Source organism: Eucyclogobius newberryi, unplaced genomic scaffold, assembly GCF_026437365.1.
Source record: "Eucyclogobius newberryi isolate DKJ021-1_F unplaced genomic scaffold, fEucNew1.0.hap1 SCAF_13, whole genome shotgun sequence".
Classification (NCBI taxonomy): domain Eukaryota; kingdom Metazoa; phylum Chordata; class Actinopteri; order Gobiiformes; family Gobiidae; genus Eucyclogobius; species Eucyclogobius newberryi.
In genome coordinates this window covers 27,449,107-27,471,212 of record NW_027315757.1, presented here as the reverse complement: position 1 = coordinate 27,471,212, position 22,106 = coordinate 27,449,107, and the positions used below count along the sequence as shown (strand labels likewise).

Sequence of the window (22,106 nt, the reverse complement as noted above, 5' to 3'; positions counted from 1 at the left end):
TCTCAGGATAACTTGAAATAAATACACATATTGCATAAAAAGTGCAGCAAGAACACTGACAACAACTCACAATAAAGGTTTGTAAAGGTTAAAAGACACATTTCTAATAAGGCCACTTGCGCTTGACAATCAGATGAACACATCGGGGAAACATAAGCAAATCAACAATGTTTAAAACAAATTGGACGTGTCCAAGTGCGCAATTTTATCCAATAAAACAGTTCTTCATTGGCACAGTTCATGCTGGATATGCTACGCCAACAATATCCAGGGTAACGTTGCAGCCACAAGTGCAAGAGCAGTAAAGACAGAGAGTAAAAGCAGCAGGCAGCGCGCTGTAGTGCAAACCCTGCACCTGCGCCTGTCTGGCCGCACCACCGTCATGACAACACTGAGCGCATCTTCCTCCGCCATGGGACGACCCTCTGCGCTGATGATGAAAATCTGCGAGGCGTTATGAGTGGGACAAACTAGTCTCTGTCTTCCACCTCGTTCAGACACCCCCCTAACAACACGAGAGATCCAATTAAGGCCCCTGGGTAAAGTGTCTCCTGCGGGGCTCGCGCGCTCCTGCTGCTGGTGCCCCCCCGCAGCAGGTGGCACAGGTACTTCCAGCGTCTGTCCCGCCCCTGCTTCCACATCCTTGTCCGAGTTGAGGGACACTGCAGCTTCCTTTTGTTTCCGGATGAAAGTGAGGTGTCTGCAGACCGGACACACTATAGTGTCTCTGATGTTTCCATTGGAGTTGACGCTCACCAGGGTTTTAACGAGGCAGTCGTGACAGAAAACGTGGCCGCAGCTCAGCGTCCTCTCGGTCCCGGATAAACTGTCGTAGCACACCGGGCACTCTTGACCATCCCCGTGATCAGCGTTTAGAAAGGCCATCAAAAAGTATGAAATAAAAACGCCCAGAATGTGGTTTTATTCCCTTGTGGATGAGTGACGCTCCTGGTGTGTTTTCTCTGTGGTTTCCTTTACTTTAGCCTGTGGGAGGAGGAGGCGGGAGGAGCGTCTCGTTAAACAGGGCCTGTCACCTCTCTCTCTCTCTCTCTCTCTCTCTCTCTTCAACCCACCTCAAACCCACATTGCTAATTTGCCCAATTGTGTCGCCAATTATCCTAATGAAGGAGTGGATGGATTTGTATTTCACACGGCAGTAATACGCCACCATGTGGATACTTTAGGCCAGTGGTTACCAACCTGTATCGCACCCATTTATTTATTTATCAACCATTATTGCACTAGGTAAAAACCCATTGAGCTCGAGACCCCTTTTTCATTGTGACCTACATTATTATTATATTTCACAGTTTAAATTGTAAAGGATGAAAGATATACACAAGGCCTAATATTTTATGTGAAACAAAATATTGTTTAAATTCCACTGTCATTTTGTTGTTGTTGTCAATCTTCATAATTAATTCCAAGCGGCATTTCAGCTCCATAAACACACCAGAACATAAAACTTAACGTGTGCGTGTTTGTTTGTGTTGTTCTGACACATCCATGGTTTCCCAGCCGTGGCCCCGCCCACTTTTTACGTAATCCCCACGTACGTCAGCACGCGCGCGCTGACGTCGGGGCCGGGCACTTACGTTACTTCCGGGAGACGCGTTGGCATTTCCTAAACACAGCAGTGCGCCCGCTCCTCCGTGGCTCTGCTCGCTCCCGTGTCGTACCAGGCCGGTCTGGACCCGTGTGGACCGTCACTATCGCCCTACTTTACCGCGAATCAGCTGGATTTCAGTTTGACATGAGCAGGTACGTTTTTTTACGACTTTAAAGTGTGTTTTCGTGTTGAATTCGCTGTAGTTTTGACGTGTGGCGGTTGTGCGGTTACAGCTGGCAGCTCTTGGGGGGGTTTAAATATCTGCCTAAATTGTTGTTTTTCATGAGATTCTTCAATATTCCGCTTGGTTTTAATTTGCTTTTGGCAGTAGGTGTTTGTCGTTAACCCCGTGATTCTCACACAAACCCACATAGAGATCATATGTCGCCGTTGACAGGGTGTGAATTAGGCCAGTCACATCTAGAACACTGAACCACAGAGTCTATTTAGATGTTAACAGCTTATATTACATGGTATATATCATTTTGATCAGTTTTGTGATTTATATTTGTGGATTTTACTTGACAAATCCAGTCTTTCCCTTTCATAGAAGAGACTAATGTGGCCCCCCATAGTCTAAAACAACCTGGACAAAACGTTGGCATCACAAAATCACACTTGTGTTGTCATAAACCCCTTTTTAAAAGTAATTATATTGTTCAGGACAAATGATATGAGATTAAATGATTCAAATGAAACTTTACTTGTGCCACCATGACTCAGGGACTGCAGATGGAAACTACCCATTTTGCTGTTTTTTAATGATCTTAATGTCTCAAATAAAGACTAAACTTAACGAAACTATCCTCTCTGGGATCTACGGGAAACACGCTCCCTTTTTTCTGCTCTCACACACACACACAAAAAAATGACAAAGAGTGAGTCATTAGCAACATAAGAGGATGTGTGCACAGAAATGTAGAAAGTATATTCCCCTTTCTTGTATATGCAGCGGTCGTAGATGATGCATGGATCAGACCTGTTATTTGGTCTCTTTTGGGATTAATAAAGTCAGAGTTCATGGATGTAGCTTTCCCCCGTCAGTGGAATATTCATGTGACTTCAAGCGTGATGTTCTTCTAGCGCTAAAGAATAAATATCAGTGTTTTTCATCACTAGAGACCTCCATAAACTAAGCTGAGCAATAAATTGGTATTCAAAATTATTCTTTTTGTATGTCATATATCAAATAATTAACTTTTATTTAATCTTTAGCAATCCTTTTTGACTAATAAAGGCAATAAGTGACGCGCTTACTCCAAAAATTGTAACAGAATTATTTGACCAATCAGTATAAACCTGTGAGAAACACTGAAATATTGCTTAGTAGTTTAGTTAATTGTTTTTTAAGAAATGACTATATAAACAGTGTTCTCTCCAGGTCGACAATCTTTAATAGAAAGACTCAATCTCCAGTGTTTGGCATCAGTGAAGGAAAAACGACTGCGCGTGAGAAATTAGCTTTAAATGACCGTTCCCGAAATAACAGTTGAGGTTCTGGCTGGTTGTAAACATGTTAAATAATCTCTTCCAGAGTTTTTCCCCCCTTTGCCCGTCCTTCTGGTCAGTAGTTTCCTCTGTGGGTGTGTGTGGACACGTGAGGGGCCCCGCAGCCGAGAAACTGTATATGACAACATGTGAGAGGAATGCAGCGGCGGGCCCTGAGACTCAACAGACTCCTCCACTAGTCGCGCCATATTTTTGGGATAAATTATAGGGCTTCAGCTTCGTCTGGCGGCCTTCTCTGGAGCAGCACAAGTTGTAATGAGCGCTAGTAACAAAATTAATAAGTGTATTTTTAGATTCTCGGGATAATGATACTGGGCTTGCATTACATCAGACGTGTGCTTGAACATAATCTTCATCGTGGTTCAAGAATAACACACCAAAGAAAGGTTAAATCAACTGTTAAATTAAAAGCAAAACTGCAGAAACATGATAAATGCACATTTCTATTCTTGTATTTTTTTATATTAACTCTGCTTCTTTTACTAAAAGACTAAACTCAATATTCAAAGAATATATTAAAATTGTCCTTCTGTAAGTACTTGTAGTTTAAGAATCAGAATTGGTACTAATTGGTACTACCAGGAACTAGACCAGGAACTAGACCAGGAACTAGACCAGGAACTAGACCAGGAACTAGACCAGGAACTGGACCTGGCACTGGACCTGGCACTGGACCTGGCACTGGACCTGGCACTGGACCTGGCACTGGACCTGGCACTGGACCTGGCACTGGACCTGGCACTGGCACTGGACCTGGCACTGGACCTGGCACTGGACCTGGCACTGGACCTGGCACTGGACCTGGCACTGGACCTGGCACCTCGACCTGGCCCTCGACCTGGCCCTCGACCTTAAACCGGGACCAAACCAAGCGTGACCTGACATTCATAAATCCTGTTGACCCTCTGGTTGTTTGTCCACACGTCAGTAGGAGCTGTCAGGACAGTGTGCTGATGTTTGAGCAGTGACAGATCGGAGAATGTCCTGGCAGCAGAACCTATATTTCCTTCCACACTCCGGCTGTTTCCTGATGTGTAAAAGTCCTCACACCTCCTCCTTTCATTCACACAGATCAGAGAAGATAAACTCTGTGGGAGGCTCACTCACCACTTCAAATGAGATTTGTTTTTGTGGTGTTGTTGCTGTTTTTAGTTTTAATGCCTCTTTCTTCTTAGACATTGAACTGATTATTTGTTTCTTGCTGAATTTTTAGGTCTCCCTGACATGGACACAGAGATGATTCCTAAATTTTCAACAAAGGACGAAGAAGTGGATTACTGGAAAATCCAAGCTCTCAAGTACAAGAAATGGTAAGGCTTGTAGTATTATTTACAAAGTATATTACACTTCAACTATGGCTCTTCTGTACTTAAATAGTACATTGCAAATCTACAGAAAAAAATAAACAATAAAAAACTACGTAACAAACAATATTTCATTATTATTATTACGCGTAACAATTTAAAATATACACTTTATTATGGATATAGGTTCTTTTAATAGAATATATTGTACCCTGAAGCAGACCAGCTGACTGTCTTAAGGAGAAACCATTGGACAGACCTTTTCCCTGTATTCTTTCAATCTAAACAGTGGATCGTTTTAGCCTTTAGCTCGAGCCTCGCGCTGCTGCTGCTGCTGCTGGTGCTGCTGCTGCTGGTGGTTGCTGTATGTGTGGAACGACCCCAGCACAACAACTGATTCATGAATTCCTCTGAAGAGACATTGTGAACCCAAGTCAGCTGATGTCAGTGTCACGAACAGTTGACAACCAAATCCGCGCAGAGTTCCAAAACCTACAGTGTGGGACCTTTTCTTTATGCTAACTGTGTATTTTCACTTCAAATAATATCGACACAAGTTAGATATACCTGAATTCTAAATACGTGCCTTGATTTGAGTAGTTTTGACTGGTTTAGAGAGAAGTTGGTGAGGAAATTGCACCGAAATCGGGTCAACTAATGAATGGACAAGAAGTTTAACCGTCTGAATTCTCTCATTTAAACCAGTGTGGGTCATCTTTGACTTTTACAAAGATATCGAATCCTGTCCATGACCTTTACACTTTCCCTTTGCACCTGAAAACAATGACGGGGCTGTTTTTTCTGCACATCGAACTCCACTTGTTCCTCCCTCGTTTTGGCTAAATTCCACATGCAAAAGTGACGAATATAGTCCCATGTTCAGGACTGTGGAGTGAATCTGCTCTAATTAAATAGTGTAAAGGAAGAAAAAAAGCACTCGTCTTGTAAAACCTGGAGCAAAACCACTCCTCTAATCTACAGTGGCTTTTAAATATTCACAAGTATGATTTAGAACGACTAATTGTGACAATTGAAAATTATCATGGTCATTATATTGTTATTATTAAATCAAAATGTCAAAATAAAGACTGAACCCTTTCCCAATTTTCTCAATAATACACTATCTCGAAGCCGTCAGTCACTACGTTTCAACCTTTATTTGGCTGATAATGTATTTAGAAAGTATCAATGTACTGTAGGAGTAATTGCTGACTAAAATAATCGCTTGCAACTTGCAATATTTTAAACAAATCGTTCCCCTCCCGGAAAGCATTTGACATTACACAAATATGTTTCAAATAATCATGAATCACTCAAAGAGTCGATGATTGTGACAGTGTTTTCCTTTTTCCATAATCAAGCCCAGGTTTATGATGCGGTTTTATTTCAGGCCAAGCTGAAGCCGCTAGAACGTGCCTTTGTTATCTTGTATTATTCTGACGGACAATAGAGCTAACAATAGTTGGCAGCGGGACGTCCAACAGTGACCAGAACTCTCCCTTTGTTCTCCTCAGTTGTCAGGAAGCCCAGGAGGAGCTGCTGGAGTTTCAGGAAGGCAGCCGCGATCTGGAGGCCGAACTCGAGGCACAGCTGGGTCAGGCCGAGCACAGACTCCGAGACCTGCAATCCGAAAACGAGAGACAGAAGAATGAAGTGTCCAACCTGAAGGTAACGGCCCCGCAGACTGTCCCCACGGGTTATTTTAGGACGTAACTGACGGTTTGTTACGCAAGAGAGTTATCTGATCCGAGTTGGCCACGAACAGCGAGGTCAAGTGTCACTCGGGTAATCTCATTGCACCTTTTTATTGAGCTGGACAAAGGTTATTTATTAGTCTAAATGGACTTCATAATCCAAATATGAACTCAAAAATAGTTTAGGAGCAGCATATATTTTATTTTGTTTTTATTTTTTTTCACTATTTTATTTTTCATCAGAACATAAAACATGCACAAACTCGACAACAATTATTACACCAGAAGAGGGGGTAAAAAAAAAAAGAACAAAAGCAAAAACAAATGATACGGGAATAAAATAAAATAAATAAAGTAATAATAATAGTAATAGTAATAGTAATAATAATAATAATAATAGTAGTAATAATAGTAGTAGTAATAATAATAATAATAATAATAATAATAATAATAATAATAATAATAATAATAATAATAATAATAATAATAATAATAATAATAATAATAATAATAAATTTAAAAACTCTAGAGCGTGCTAGACTAGACTTTTTTTGAATTTTACACTGGCTTTTAATTTGACATCTTAGTTTATGGCTGAGGCCCATTTATAAGCTCAGGACAGCTTCAGGAGGGTCCCATTTACCAAATATACATTTAAACTGCTGAATGTTGAATGCTTTTACTGTATATTTTGTGGATGAACTAAAAAGCACTCAAAATGAGCCTAGAGAAGTCACGCAGAGCTGTCAATCGCAAAAGTGCTACTATTTGTTCTGTTAATTCAAACATGCTTCTGCTGTAAACTAAACAAAGCAGTAAATCGTACGCTTTTGTGCTATGATTTGTTATTGATTTAATGACTCTTGTATAAAACGTGCTTAAACACCACCAACCAACATGTTTGCCCTGGCAGGAGAAGCTGGAGCAGCAGCACGCACAGAGCTACAAACAGGTCTCAATGCTGGAGGACGATCTGGGGCAGACGCGCAGCATCAAAGAGCAGCTTCACAAATACGTCCGCGAGCTGGAACAGGCCAACGACGACCTGGAGCGGGCCAAGAGGTCAGAGTGACACAGCGGTTTGATGAATGTTTGGCACAGCGCTCCGCCCGTGTCCAGTTTTACGTTAACCGCCTCGTCTCTTACACAGGGCCACAATTGTCTCACTGGAGGACTTTGAGAGCCGGCTAAATCAGGCCATCGAGAGAAATGCCTTCTTGGAGAGCGAGCTGGACGAGAAAGAGTCTCTGCTCGTGTCCGTTCAGCGATTGAAGGATGAAGCTCGAGGTAAGAGCAGATGATTTGATGCCACGGTTAAAAGTCACTTATCTAGACGTTTAAACCTAAACTAAGGCTGAGCAAGTTTGGAAACATATGAAATCGTGACTTTTTTTTCTAAGCACGGCGAGTAGATTTGCCATTGATGTTTCAAAGTTCACATTTTAAATAAAGAGAACTGCCGCCTGCTTGTCCCCATGGAGATGTCACTGCTTCGGCCTGGAATGTTCCACAGTTTGGCATTAAACCTTTCTATCTTGCTGTGCTTTTTACAGTTAAAACATGCATTCAAAAACGTGTATTTATGCAATGAGTGGACTTGTTTCTCCACAGATCTGACCTGTAACTTGGCCTGGTGGCGTCATCCGATTTTCACCATGGAGATAGACACGTTTAAAGCTATACTGAGCAATATTCTTGGCAAAACGATAAGCTCTCTAGCGGGTAACGAGCACTAGTTACGTAGAGCAGACTAGTATATGAACAGCTAAACTCGCCTTTCAGAACGCTCACATCAATTTCTCTATTTAAAAAACTGGAATATTTTGTTTTTGGGCTTAAACAATTGCAGTCTTTGTGATGTATCTATATATTGCTGTCCTAACGTCTTTTTCTTCCAGATTTAAGGCAGGAGCTCGCTGTGCGTGAGAGGACTTCAGACAGGATGTCTGCGCCAAGTTCACCTACTCAGGACATCGACAAGATGGACTCTGCAGTTCAGGCCTCTTTGTCATTACCAGCAACTCCTGTATCGAAGAGCGTAGAGCAGACCTTCCTTCCTCCCAAATGTGAGCACAACACGGCTGCTTCTTTCAGTACACGACTATACACTGTACAGTAAGAATGGATGTTGATACTTCTGTTTTTTTGCTACAGCATTGTCCAACGGTACCTCAACTCTCACTCCTTCAGCACGTATTTCAGCCCTAAATATAGTTGGTGATCTCCTCAGGAAGGTTGGGGTAAGAACACGTTTCACTTTTGTCATAAATGTTTAGTTTTTTTTCTACATCGTCGTCATCATTTATAAAGACCAAGTTTTCTTTTCGTTCCAGGCTTTGGAGTCGAAACTCGCCGCTTGCCGAAACTTCGCCAAAGATCAAGCAGCGAGGAAAAAGTACGAAAACGGCTCGCTCATCAACAGCAACGCCACCAAGTTCTCTCACTCGCTTCACACCACGTACTTTGACAAAACGTGAGATTTTCGTACGATTTTCGGTTCTCCTCTCCCCCGTTTTGTGTCGGGACATGTTCTGAACTCTTCTGTCTCTCGCAGGACCGTTAATGGATTAGACCCGAGCCCACTGACCTCTTTGAAGACCGCCCGTGCCGTTTCTCCTCCGGGAATGCTGCCCCTGAGTGTGTGAGGCGCCTCAAATCTCAAACTATCAAACAGAGAGGACACTTTAAAGACCGTTAAAGTTTGCGTGTGAAAGAAAAATGTGTATGGCTGTTTATGAGAGTGTTATTTTTTAAAGAGTGAATGAATTCCATACACTACCATAGACTAAGGTTGTTGTCACGTCTACCACTTTTCAACCACTTTCTGCATGTGCCTCGAGCTGTACGGCTCCATTGACGTCGCTGCAAAAGTAATTCTCTGTATATGTTATGTTCAGTTACTACTACTACTTCTCGTTCTCTCTTTTGCACAGTTGGTTAATAAGATATTTTAAAAGGGAATGTTCGTATGAATGGATTTTGCACATCTGACCGTGAAGCTTTAAAATGCCATTTGTTTTCTTGCATGTGTTATTTATGAAAGAGGTGTGGCTGGACCTCGTATATTGAATCGTATGACTGACGTGAATGTTGACCGTTCAGAGCAATGTTGCCAGTGTTATTATTTTTTTATTTAAGTTTATTTTGGCAGCTTGTTGCAGTATCTAAATGTACTTTCTATGTCAAACACATCTGTCAATCTGTACTTATGCAAATACATATTTACTGTATTTGTTGTGCTCCTATTGACAAATTTATGTTGTTTTTTTTAATCCTTATTTTAACAGGCTTTTACTATATAACTCGATTACTGCTTCAGCAGTTTTGACTTGCATACCTCCAACCTGTATGTGCAAAGCCAATATGGTCAAATGTATTTAGCGAAGTAATTTGGACTCGTTTGAATTGTCCATTGTTTATCTTATGGGAAATGACTTGGAGCATAGCATAAGTCTGCTTCATGTGTTCTGCCGTCACTGTAAATGGCGTGTAAGAATGGTTAGTTTGCATTTGTAAATACTGACTTTAATGCTAAAGTCTTATTTATTATATTACAGATTGTGTATGGCATGAGTTTGGATACTGAGATTCATACTGTGGATAGTGTATTCAATCAGTTTGTCCAATTGTTTAAGTAAAGGCTAAAACAAAGAGTTGTGTGTTTGGTGTTATAGAGCAAGTTCACAACTACATTTATTTAGTAAATACAGATTATAATTGTATGAGCACTCGCTGAAATCCATCAACAAAATGTAAACTTTCTTCTGCTTATTTGTGAGGTAGAGATGTTTTATTCACTTCACTAATGCCTTATTGAGGTGCATGTACAGGACAGGAATGATCACAAGAGTGGTGAAGCAGTTGTCTTTTAACAGTTTGAATCCAGTTCTGGATCTTAAGCAAGAGACCTCCCCCACGTTGTATTACTGAGAGATGATCCATCTTTCAGGACAGCCTGGGCTACAGAAGTCGCTCACCACAAATGTGGGGAGTGAATAATGACAACACTTTGAGAGGTCTGTCATGCAAGGCAATATTCTGACTTAATAATAAAAAATGCTTTATTTTAAAACACTAAGTTGCGTATGGTCATGTTATACTGTACATAATATTTCGTCAATGAAGGCCCAGCTGTTTCTCCATATTTTCTTTTAACGTCATCTTCTTAATCTAAAAAAAAAAAAAAAAAAAACAGTATCAACGTTACAACAGTGTGATTGATTATACAAAGCTGCTGTCATAGTTGAGTTTGCCATCAAACCATCTTACTTTTCCAGAAGCTGTCAAAGGAAAACTGTCCACAAACATCACATAATGTGGGATCTTAAAGTATGAGATCTATAAAACAAAAGACCAGTGTTTACATGTAGATGCTGCTGCGCTTCATAAAGTTCTGGACATTTGCCTTTACGTTTTACTGACCTGTCCTTTGCAGAAGGATTGGATCTCTTCTGGAGTGCAATTCTGTCCATCTTTCAGGGTGATACAGGCACACACCTGCTCCCCCAGCCTCTCGTCTCTCACTCCCACCACCTACATCATCACAACAGGTTTTAACATGTTTTTATGAAGGACTTCAATGCCATCTTGTGGTGTGATTACTTACCTGCACCTCTTTGACTTTAGGATGCTTGAATAAAAACTGCTCTATTTCAGCTGGGTAGATGTTTTCACCTCCTCTGATGATTAAGTCTTTTATGCGTCCTTCAATGGCACAATATCCTTTGCTGTTCAAACTGGCTATGTCGCTAAGAATGAGAAAGAAAGCGTAAATCAACTATACATAAAAAGAAAAAAAAATATTTCACTTGGTTACTTAGGAGCCTGATTATATGAAGTATATTCATAAGACTTTGTGCTTACCCCGTCCTGTACCAGCCGTCTATTCCAATGGCCTCTCTAGTTTTAGCCTCATCCTTCCAGTATTGGAGCATCACACAGCTGCCTCTGATCAGGAGCTCTCCTGAAGCTCCCAGAGGAACTGTGACCCCAGTGACATGGTCCACCACTTTGGCCTTAAATCACAGCACATCACTGTATTAAGCCTTGGATAAACTACTATTTCATTTAGCTTTATACCTCTGTGTGGGGCATTATGCAGCCAACTGTATTTAACTTGAGCTCATCACTGTCCAGTGGGAATCCCAAGAAGGTAACAGGACTGTTCTCAGTTGTTCCATAAACTACCTGAATACAAATGGGAAATTATCCCCTTGAAGCAGACTGAGCACAGCAGCATTGGTTTTAAAAAAATAAATTGGTATTTATACATATGTCTTACAGATATTTCTTTCATGTTCATGTCTGTTTTGAGTCTCCTGAGAATCTCAGGGGGGCATGGGGATGCTCCCATAAGACCTGGTAATGAAGTATCAGAATTGCATTCATTTGAATTGATAACTACTATTTCCAATAACTTCTAACCTCCTTCAACTGAAGAAAAATCAAACTTGTGCAGATCTCTCTGGTTCAGCATGTCCGTGTGCATTGTGGGAGTCCCATAGACAAAAGTACACCTTGAATGAAAATGAATAATTTAAAATAGCATATGTTTATGTTTATTACTATAGTTCACCTTTCATTCTGAATCGCCTTAAGGTTGGCGTGACTGTCGTAGCCTTTGGAGGGAAAGACCAGTGTGATGCCATGAACTGCCATGCACATTCCTCCAAGCACAGAGCCAAAGCAGTGGTACAGTGGGACCGCTATGCACGCGCGCACTTCAGGCTGCATGGGGGGATTGAAAGTGTCAAATATTATAACTTTTGTATCAAATATCATGAGAAAATACAAACTTACCCTCCAGTCATAGCCTAGTCTGAGGCCTGCAAAATATGCATTGTTTACAATATTATGATGCGATAGGCAGGCTCCTTTTGGATTACCAGTGGTTCCCTATAAGACAAACAAAAATGTTACACCAGAGAATAAAAAGTCATTTTGTGAACCAAACTCACAAAGGTACGATGGAGTATAAGGGCCAACCAAGAAGAAAAAAAAAGCGCTGCACTATGAGAATAATGTCATTAATTAATGAGAAAAAAGACGTTAATGAGAAAAAAGTCATAAATTAACGACATTAAACTCATCAAATAACGAGAAAAAAGTCATTAAATAATGAGGAAAAAAAGTCATTAATTAATGAAAAAAAGTCATTAATTAATGAGAAAAAAACTCCTTAATTAACGAGAAAAAAGTCATTAATTAATGACTTTATTGACATCACCAAAATGCCACATCCAAACTAACCCTAGTCCATCCATCCATCTTCTGCCGCTTTATCCGGGGCCGGGTCGCGGGGGCAGCAGTCTGAGCAGGGACTCCCAGACTTCCTTCTCCCCAGACACTTCCTCTAACTCCTCCGGGGGGATCCCGAGGCGTTCCCAGGCCAGCCGAAAGACATAGTCTCTCCAGTGTGTCCTGGGTCTTCCCCGGGGCCTCTTCCCGGTGGGACATGCCTGAAACAGGCATGTCGCCCAGGAGGCATCCGGAACAGATGCCCGAGCCACCTCAGCTGGCTCCTCTCGACGTGGAGGAGCAGCGGCTCTACTCCGAGCTCCCCCCGTGTGGCCGAGCTCCTCACTTTATCTCTAAGGGAGCGCCCAGCCACACGGCGGAAGAAACTCATTTCGACCGCTTGTATCCGCGATCTTGTTCTTTCGGTCATTACCCAAAGCTCATGACCATAGGTGAGGGTAGGAACGTAGACCGACCGGTAAATAGAGAGCTTTGCCTTTCAGCTCAGCTCCCTCTTTACCACAACAGTCCAATGCAGCGACTGCATCACTGCAGCCGCTGCACCGATCCGCCTGTCGATCTCACGCTCCATCCTTCCCTCACTCGTGAACAAGACCCCGAGATACTTGAACTCCTCCACTTGGGGCAAGGACACCCCACCCACCCGGAGAGGGCAAGCCACCTTTTTCCGGTCGAGAACCATGGCCTCGGATTTGGAGGTGCTGATTCTCATCCCAGCCGCTTCACACTTGGCTGCAAACCGTCTAGAAATTCTGTCCATAAAAATTATGAACAGAACCGGTGACAAAGGGCGGCCCTGGCGGAGTCCAACATGCACTGGGAACAGGTCTGACTTACTGCCGGCAATGCGAACACAGCTCCTGCTCCGGTCATACAGGGACCGGACAGCCCTGACCAAAGGGCCCCGGACCCTGTACTCCCGGAGCACCCCCCAAAGGACACCCCGAGGGACACGGTCGAAAGCCTTCTCCAGATCCACAAAGCACATGTGGACTGGTTGGGCAAACTCCCATGAACCCTCGAGCACCCGATGGAGGGTATAGAGCTGGTCCAGTGTTCCACGACCGAGACGAAAACCACTCTGCTCCTCCTGAATCCGAGGTTCGACTATCGGTCGGATTCCCCTCTCCACTACTTTAGGTACTCAGGGCGGATCTCATCCACCCCCGGAGCCCTGCCACCGAGGAGTTTGCGAACAACCTCAGTGACTTCAGCTTGGGTGATGGATGAGCCAGCCTCCGAGTCCCCGGTCTCTACTTCCTCTTCGGAAGACGTGACTGAGGGATCAAGGAGATCCTCAAAGTATTCCTTCCACCGTCCGACAACATCCCCAGTCGTGGTCAGCAGGCCTCCACCCGCACCGTAAACAGTGTTGGTGAGACACTGCTTCCCCCTCCTGAGGCGCCGGACGGTTTACCAGAATTTCTTTCGTTCCGACCGATAGTCCTCCTCCATGGCCTCCCCGAACTCCTCCCAGGCCCGGGTTTTTGCCTCTGCGACAGCACGAGCCACGGCTCGCTTGGCCTGCCGATACCCGTCGATGACCTCCGGAGACCTACAAGCCAGAGTGGCCTGATAGGCCTCCTTCTTCAGTCTGACGGCATCCCTTACTTCCGGTGTCCACCACCGGGTTTGGGGGTTGCCGCCACGACAGGCACCGGAGACCTTGCGACCACAACTCCGAGCAGCCGCATCAACAATGGAGGCGGAGAACATGGTCCACTCGGACTCAATGTCCCCAACCTCCCCTGGGACATGGGAGAAGCTCTACCGGAGGTGCGAGTTGAATACCCTACTGACAGAGGGCTCCACTAGACGTTCCCAACAGACCCTCACAATGCGCTTGGGTCTGCCAGGTCTGTCCGGCTTCCTCCTCCGCCAGCGGATCCAACTCACCACCAGGTGGTGATCGGTTGACAACTCTGCCCCTCTCTTCACCCGAGTGTCCAAGACACGCGGCCGGACGTCTGATGACACGACAACAAAGTCGATCATTGACCTCCGGCCTAGGGTGTCCTGGTGCCATGTGCACTGATGGACACCCTTGTGCTTGAACATGGTGTTCGTTATGGACAATCCGTGGCTAGCACAGAAGTCCAATAACTGAACACCGCTCGGGTTCAGATCGGGGAAGCCGTTCTTCCCGATCACCCCTCTCCAGGTGTCACTGTCATTGCCCACGTGGGCGTTGAAGTCCCCCAGTAGAACAACGGAGTCCCCGGTCGGTGCACTGTCCAGTACCCCTCCCAAGGACTCCAAGAAGGCCGGGTACTCTGCACTGCTGTTCGGCCCGTAGGCCGCCACAACAGTGAGAGACCTGTCCCCCACCCGAAGGCGGAGGGACGCGACCCTCTCGTTCACCGGGGTAAACTCCAACACGTGGCGGCTGAGCTGAGGGGCTATAAGCAAGCCCACACCAGCCCGCCGCCTCTCCCCGTGGGCAACACCAAAGAAGTGGAGCGTCCAGCCCCTCTCGAGGAGATGGGTTCCAGAGCCCAAACTGTGCGTGGAGGTGAGGCCGACTATATCTAGTCGGTATCGCTCAACCTCCCGCACAAGCTCAGGCTCTTTCCCCCCCAGCGAGGTGACATTCCATGTCCCCAGAGTTAGTCTCTGTGTCTGGAGATCTGGTCGCTGAGGCCCCTGCCGTCGACTGCCGCCCAGATCTCTCTGCACCGGCCCCCTATGGATCCTCCTGCGGGTGGTGGGCCCACGGGAGGGCGGCCCCACGTCGCTCTTTCGGGCTGTGCCCGGCCGGGCCCCATGGGGTAAGACCCGGCCACCAGGCGCTCGCCATGGAGCACCCATCCCAGGCCTGGCTCCAGGATGGGGCCCCGGTGACGCCGATCCGGGCGACGTAAATTGCCTTGTTCTTGTTGTCATCATAGAGGGCTTCTGAACCGATCTTTGTCTGACCCGTCACCTAGGACCTGTTTGCCTTGGGAGACCCTACCAGGGGCTTGAAGCCCCCGACAACATAGCTCCCGGGATCATTCGGGCACTCAAACCCCTCCACCGCGTTAAGGTGTCGGTTCAAGGAGAGGCTTTTTTTATTTTTATTCTCGTAGTGCCCCGCATTTTTTTATTTTTTTTGGTTGGCCCTTATACTAATAAACCTAAACCTATGACAAAGTATAAGGGCCAACCCCCCAAAAAAAATGCGCAGCACTACGAGAATAATGTCATTAATTAATGAGAAAAAAGTCGAAGTCAGAAAAAAGTCGTAAATTAACAACATTAAACTCATTAAATAACGAGAAAAAAGTCATTAAATAACGAGAAAAAACTCATCAATTAATGAGAAAAAAACTTCGAAAAAAGTCATAGTTTAGGGGCCGATACAAAGTGACATGAGCAGTTCACTTTCAGCCCCATGGTCAGGACGTACAAGAACGGGCTTGGATGAGTTGACAGTTTAGAACTACATAAAAGTCTGCATTAGATGTTAAAGTGTTTTCTGGCCTTTAAAACGATGTCTTACGTGGGTTTATTACAAGACAAGACACTGCGTTTAGCAGCACCTTTCCTGTTACGCATCATTCAAACTGTTATAATAAACTCTTTACTTTCTCCATGGTGCAGCCGTAGTGCATCATGGGCTCAAACAGCAGCCGTGCTCCGCGCCACAGCCGCCCGCAGACAGGAGGAGCAGCCTCGCTGTTATATTCACACATGTTCTGCTCCTCTATAGTGTTATTTCTCTATGTGGGCACTTTGCGCACAGTCACTCTTCTCACGTGCTCATTGTGTGCACTTAAGTTTTATGCCCGGATTCTAACCTTTTGTGATCTCTTGGACAAACTCAGTAAAACACACAGAACACAAACATCTGTCTGCGCCTCCTCTTAGCTCCTGACGCCCAGATTGTGTTTGGCACAGCCAAAAAGCGATGTTTTACGCACACGCATCATCCATACATGATCCATATATCATCCATACATCATCCATACATCATCCATACATCATCCATACATCATCCATGCATCATGGCATGAGCTCCAACACATGCGAGCACCAACACGGGAGTACATCATTTTACAGGTCCAGGACCTGACATGGGGGCACTGCACCGGGGACATGATTGTTTGTGATGTCTAAAAGACCCACATTATAAAGATTGACATCTATTGTGGGCTTTTGTATTCACTTTTAACCAAGCGCCATTTACGTCCTGGTGGTGGTGTGTTTGTGTAATGAAGACTCCACAGATGCATTTGACTCAGTGCAGATCAGCTTCAGAGCTTTAAACACAGTTCATACAAAACAGAGAAATAAAGGCATATCTGCCTTTATTCTCTTTAAATTGTGAGATTTTTCTCGTTATTTAACGAGAATAAAGTCATTAATTAATGACATTAAAGTCATTAATTAGGCCCGAGCGCCACAAGCTGGCGAGAGGCCTATTAATCTCGTAAGGCTGCGTAGTGCGCGTAGTGCGCACGAAATCGAGCGCGAAGCGCTTGCCCACTTCCAAACACTCACTAACGCACTCCTTCACTCATGCACGCCCCGTGCATACTAATTAGTAGTAGGAAAATGGAACATTACCATTGTAAACGGGCGAAGCCCGTGCAAAAGTGCGCACTAAACGAGCACTTTACATTGGGATGACGACCTCGCGGTCGTCATCCCCATATAAAGCACTCATTTGCCCTAAGTAGCTCACGAATACGTTCCCCATCTCTTGCATGTTCCGTGCATATAAGCATGTAATGCAAAAATTGAACATTATTACTGTATAGAGGGCCAAAAACACAAAGTGGGCGGAGCCCACTCAAAATTAACGAAAGTACCCGTCAGTGACCAGGGACCCACACCATGAGGTAGGAAAGCACGAGCGCTTTCCGAAAATGTATAGTTTATGATATTTGAAAAATGGGAAACATTGTTTTCGCATCGGAATATTATTCTTTCTTTCTTTCTTCTTCTTCTTCTCGGGACCAACCCCCCTATTTTTCACCCAGTGAACATTGACGAAAAGTCACAAAAATTTGCACACCTCTAAAAATCGTGCCTCTCTACATTCTGGCTATTTCCCTTTTCTAAAATAAAAAAAAAATGGCGCGTCTCCAAAAATGCATTGAGAGATGGGAAATGACCCAAAAAAAATCTGATCGTAGAATCATGAAATTTGGCGCAGAGGTAGATGGTGACAAGAGAAGTAAAAAATATTATTACGGCAACGCCGTCCGCCCAACCAAATGTCGGCCATATTGCTTCAAAAATGGTACTTTCGTACGTCGTACTTTTACGAACTCCTCCCAGGGCGTTGGCCCTAAAAAGCTGAAATTTGGTAAAAATGCTACTGAGGAGTGGGACATCAAAAGTTATCCAAATTACATTGATACCTCTCACGGTCTGTGAGCAGCGAAGCCGCAAACTGTAGCTAGAATTTCAGAAATCTCCCATATTTAAAATTTCTGCCGTTTGCGCAGATAAAGTCCGAATTGCGTCAAATTAGAATCAGTTGTTAAACTCTTTGCCCTAAACCTACTTGAAGTTAAATAAATTCATTTGGCGCCACAGCGCCCCCTACAGATTTTATATGGAGGTTAAATGTTTAGTTTTGCGAAATTATATGAAATTTGACACACAACTCAATTTTAGCATCCCCATCAAAAAAGTCAATGAGACCCATGTCATAATTGTTATGGCGTTGCCGTAACGATGACCGAAACCTTCCATGTTATTCCAATGGGGAAATCGCCAGTGTTTACATGTTTACACTTTATACTTTCACAAACTCCTCTTAGGGCGTTAGCCCTATTAACTTGAAATTTGGTGAGACTCATCTTCAGGACCATCAAAAGTTATCCACATTTTTATTCAAAGAGTCACGGTGTCTGTGCGGCAAAGCCGCACATTTTGCCAAGAATTCAAAATAAAATTGCTTTTTGATGGTAAAACAAAGGGGAGAAGATGTGACAGCGTCACAGATTCAGCAGTAGGCGTAATAAAAGGACAATTGGCCTCTTGCGGCGTGGCGGCGGCGTGGCGAGGGCCGATCATTGCCGCTTGCGGCTATATTTAATGACATTATTCTCGTAGTGCCCCGCATTTTTTGGGGGGGTGTTGGGCCTTATACTCCGTCGTATAAATCTGCTCTGAGACAACAACAAAAATGAATACCGATGTAAATTGTATATTAATGGGGTCATCAAACGTAAACTTGCTCTGCAGATCCATCAGCTCTTTGTGGTGGCCACTCTCGCCTGCTTCCATCGCCTCATGGAAGTGTAACATTCCCGGCTGCACACTGTCCATCACAATCACCATCCGCAGGTCAGGAAGTCTACAGGGCAAGATTAGAGGTCACACTGTTAAAAAATAAAGATAAAAACATTATTCTACATCCTTGATAACGTTTGTTTGACCTGGAGCTTTGGATGTGGCATTTTGGTGATGTGTCAATCTCTGGACAGAGCTTTCTCAGGATTTCACAGAACTTTTGGGTTTTGAAACTGGAGGGGCAAATGACTGCTTTACATTGAACCTGCAAATAAAAAAGGTTTCATGTTTTAATAACTAAAATTTACCTTAGGCTTCTGTGTTTTGTCCGTAAATTCTTCCCTTATTTAGAGTGAACTCCAGCTCTTTCATCTGATATGCTGGGTTCAGTGAAACCTGCACCAACGAATGAGAGAAATTATGTTTCAAGTTCACTTACAAATCCATACATTTATTTACCTACAACATGCAGACTGTATGTTATGGATATTTTAAACCGGAATTAGCTCAAAACTGACCAGTATCATGCCAGCCTTGGCTGTGGCAAACTGAGATAGGATCCATTCATATGAGCTGGGGCCCCACACTCCAACACGGTCTCCTGGTTTTAGGCCCAGGGCAAGCAGTCCTGCAGCCAGCCTGTCCACCTGCACCAGCAAAGCATGCTGTATAAGCACAGGTTCTCATCTGTCTGTTATACTGGAATAGCGGTGGTGCAGTGGGTTAATTAATACCTACCAGGGTCACTGGTTCATATTATGCACAGCTGTTGTTATGTCACTGTGTTGCATTACCTTCCTTGACTGTGTAAATCGGCCAGTACAGAATAAATGTTTTATGGTGGTAAGAGAAGCTATTGGCACAGTAAGGCCCCACTTTACCCAGATAAGAATGAACAAGGAATGATTAATCGAAAACATAATTATTATACAATGCAAGTTTGAGAAATTGTTAAGGTTTTTTTTAAAGACTAATTAATTCATTTTATTATTCTCATAATCCAATTATATATGATACAATACATGAATGTTTTTTTATGTTGTGTATTGTAGACAATGGAACACTCCTGGACGAATGAGGGATTACGCCTTTTTTGTTGTATAATCAAACAAGGTCATATCTCCAACCATATTCTCAGTTTGTCTCATATTTCTCTCACAAATATTTGCAAAATACTGTTAAATGTATAATTTTTGAGGGATATTTTGATTAGGTGTCCATCTCATCTGGCCCTCTTTCAAAGTGAGGAGTGGTTGTCTTGTTTGTAGATGTATGTAAGTCATTTAAGAGTATTATAAAACATACATCTTGGTGAAACTGTGCAAAGGTTTTTCGAACCCCATCCTCCACAAAGACCAGAGCCTCTCGTTCAGGCCAGCGCTGTGTGACTGAGTCCAGGGCCTGGCTCACAGTGAGAGGCAGCAGAGACACTGAAGAGGTCCCGTGGACATAACTGCTGTGGAGAGTGGGCTTCTGAGGAGGACTGTCCACATGCAGGCTCCTGCCATTCACAAAACACTCTAACTTCAGCATGTCACAGCAGATTATGACAAACAAACATGAATAAAACATACCTGGACAAGCTGAGGGAACCTGATGTGCAGCATTTCCATTTGTAGTGAATTTTGCGTAAACCCCGTAGCATAATGCTAAAGATGTAGTGAGCTATTGCCACTCCTCACCTGAGACCCTGCGGCTCTGAAATGAACTATTGTGCAATGCCTTCCATAACTGTCAGCCACAGTGAAGAGTAATGTTTAACTAAGGTGCGTTCAGGACAAGTCAGGAGAAAATTGTTTCAGGGTAAACATAAAAAGTGTGCTGTCGAGTTTATGTTCATGCTGAGACAGTGGTTTATATATATATATATATATATATATATATATATATATATATATATATATATATATATATATATATATATATATATATATATATATATATATATATATAGAATGCTAATCAAATTTAAAATAGATGATTTGAGAATCAAAATGGTCACATGACAGACTCACTGACTTTGGAAAGAGGGATGAGGCAGGTTTGTGCTTGGTCTCCTCTGTTGTTCGCCTTGGACTTGGAACCATTGGCCCAATATATTAGACAATCAGATACAATTTATGATGTCTCCAGTGACTGGACAGAATATAAAATAGCCTGCTGTGCAGATGATGTCCTGATATATTTGACCAAGCCAGAAATGTCCATATCCAATGCGATGCATTTCCTTAATGACATAGGTCCAATGTCTGGATACAAATTAAATGTACATAAAACTGAAATTCTCTCTTACTAGCGACCCCCTCTGTCCTTTAGAAAGACTTAACCAATTAAATGGTAAACAAAATCCATTAAATATTTAGTTGTCATCCTCCATAAAGAAATATCAACAATTTTAGAGGAAAACTATCCCCTCTTTTCTCCACTATAAAGAAAGATCTTGAAAAAAATGGAAAAATCTTATCCCATAGTTAAGTCCGAGTCTAAGGATTGAAACCATACAAATTAAGGTTCTGCCCTGATTTCTCCAGACCATCATTCCAGACTCTCCCGATTTCCATCCCCAACCGGCTGTTTGATGAGTGGAATAAAACAATCTCAAGATTTGTATGACAAGGCAAAAAAAAACAAATCTGATTTAAAAAGCTACAATTATCAAAAGAAAAGGAGGCTGGTCTGAAAAGTTACTTTATTTCAGCTCAAATCAGAGTGTTGCTGTACTGGTGTGACCCGGAATATGAAGCTCAATGGAAAAATATTGAGATTAATGTTGTGCCTGGTGTTCCTGTGCAGATCTTACTGGCAGATGGCAAACCGTTGAGTCATTTGGAGGAAGTTAAGAATCCCTGGGTAAAATCTGTTCTTACAACATGGAAGGAGCTAATCAAAACATACAAACTAAACAAAGCTGTTAAAATCTTTAAATTGGTCTGGATTACAAAAGTTATCAAAGTGTTTTACCACATTGTAAAAGATAATCAAATGAAAAGCTTTGACATGCAGAAACAGGACTTCTATAGGTTTTTACAAATAAGGAGTTATTATAAGCAAAACATTAAACAAAGTAACGACCATTATACCCCTCTGACTGAAAATGTATCAAGGTTTATAAATCTGAACTTTCAAGGGGAATAATATCCAAATTATATCAATGCATTATTAATCTGGACAGCTACTCTATTGAATATTAAAAACAAATGGGAAAGAGAAGTTAAACTTATTCTGACGGGCGAGGAGTGGGAATGTGTTTGTAAATCAAAGTGCCCGTTATTCACAGGGAAATGCTGACTGTTGGAGAAACTGTGGCACTAGGAGTCAAACCACTATCACGTGTTCTGGGACTGTCCTGTTGCACAAAGATATTGGACTGAAATGAACAAGGAGCCATGGATTGTATTTGACGTCACCATCCCATTCGTTTTCAGAACAATGTACTTGGGCCTCAGAACCTCTGCCATGGACACAATAAATGAATATCTTTGGAGTATGATTTTGGCAGCAGGA

At 43.1% G+C, this 22,106-nt stretch overlaps 3 protein-coding genes and 1 long non-coding RNA gene across 6 annotated transcripts; 2 read left to right on the top strand and 2 right to left on the bottom strand.

Moving 5' to 3' along the window:
* Positions 1-88: 88 nt before the first annotated feature.
* On the bottom strand, positions 89-912 carry LOC140357672 (RING finger protein 222). Its single transcript, XM_072442183.1, has one exon. The coding sequence runs from the start codon at positions 883-885 to the stop codon at positions 253-255; it is 633 nt and encodes a 210-aa protein (XP_072298284.1). The 5' UTR covers positions 886-912; the 3' UTR covers positions 89-252.
* A 697-nt stretch (positions 913-1,609) lies between these two features.
* ndel1b (nudE neurodevelopment protein 1-like 1b) lies at positions 1,610-10,684 on the top strand. Of its 3 annotated transcripts, XM_072443229.1 has the most exons (10): positions 1,610-1,761; positions 4,332-4,428; positions 5,937-6,090; positions 7,030-7,178; positions 7,267-7,403; positions 8,015-8,182; positions 8,271-8,356; positions 8,450-8,589; positions 8,671-8,757; positions 10,552-10,684. In XM_072443229.1, exons 2-10 carry the CDS (start codon positions 4,343-4,345, stop codon positions 10,598-10,600), a joined length of 1,056 nt encoding a protein of 351 aa, XP_072299330.1. In that variant the 5' UTR covers positions 1,610-1,761; positions 4,332-4,342; the 3' UTR covers positions 10,601-10,684. The 3 variants fall into 3 exon arrangements, with proteins under 3 accessions (XP_072299330.1, XP_072299331.1, XP_072299332.1); XM_072443230.1 differs by lacking the exon at positions 10,552-10,684 and having other exon boundaries at positions 8,671-9,763; XM_072443231.1 differs by lacking the exon at positions 1,610-1,761 and having other exon boundaries at positions 10,552-10,679.
* Positions 10,201-20,320, bottom strand: LOC140358404 (medium-chain acyl-CoA ligase ACSF2, mitochondrial-like). Its single transcript, XM_072443232.1, has 16 exons — positions 20,177-20,320; positions 19,908-20,103; positions 19,121-19,249; positions 18,949-18,998; positions 18,749-18,871; positions 18,504-18,666; positions 11,916-12,011; positions 11,692-11,843; positions 11,541-11,632; positions 11,398-11,474; positions 11,196-11,303; positions 10,980-11,131; positions 10,723-10,864; positions 10,539-10,649; positions 10,386-10,454; positions 10,201-10,286 (listed from the first exon to the last, which is right to left on the bottom strand). Exons 1-16 carry the CDS (start codon positions 20,245-20,247, stop codon positions 10,233-10,235), a joined length of 1,785 nt encoding a protein of 594 aa, XP_072299333.1. The 5' UTR covers positions 20,248-20,320; the 3' UTR covers positions 10,201-10,232.
* LOC140358405 (uncharacterized) lies at positions 11,131-12,031 on the top strand. Its single transcript, XR_011926709.1, has 2 exons — positions 11,131-11,268; positions 11,715-12,031. It is a non-coding gene; the product is annotated as an uncharacterized lncRNA (long non-coding RNA).
* Positions 20,321-22,106: the final 1,786 nt, after the last annotated feature.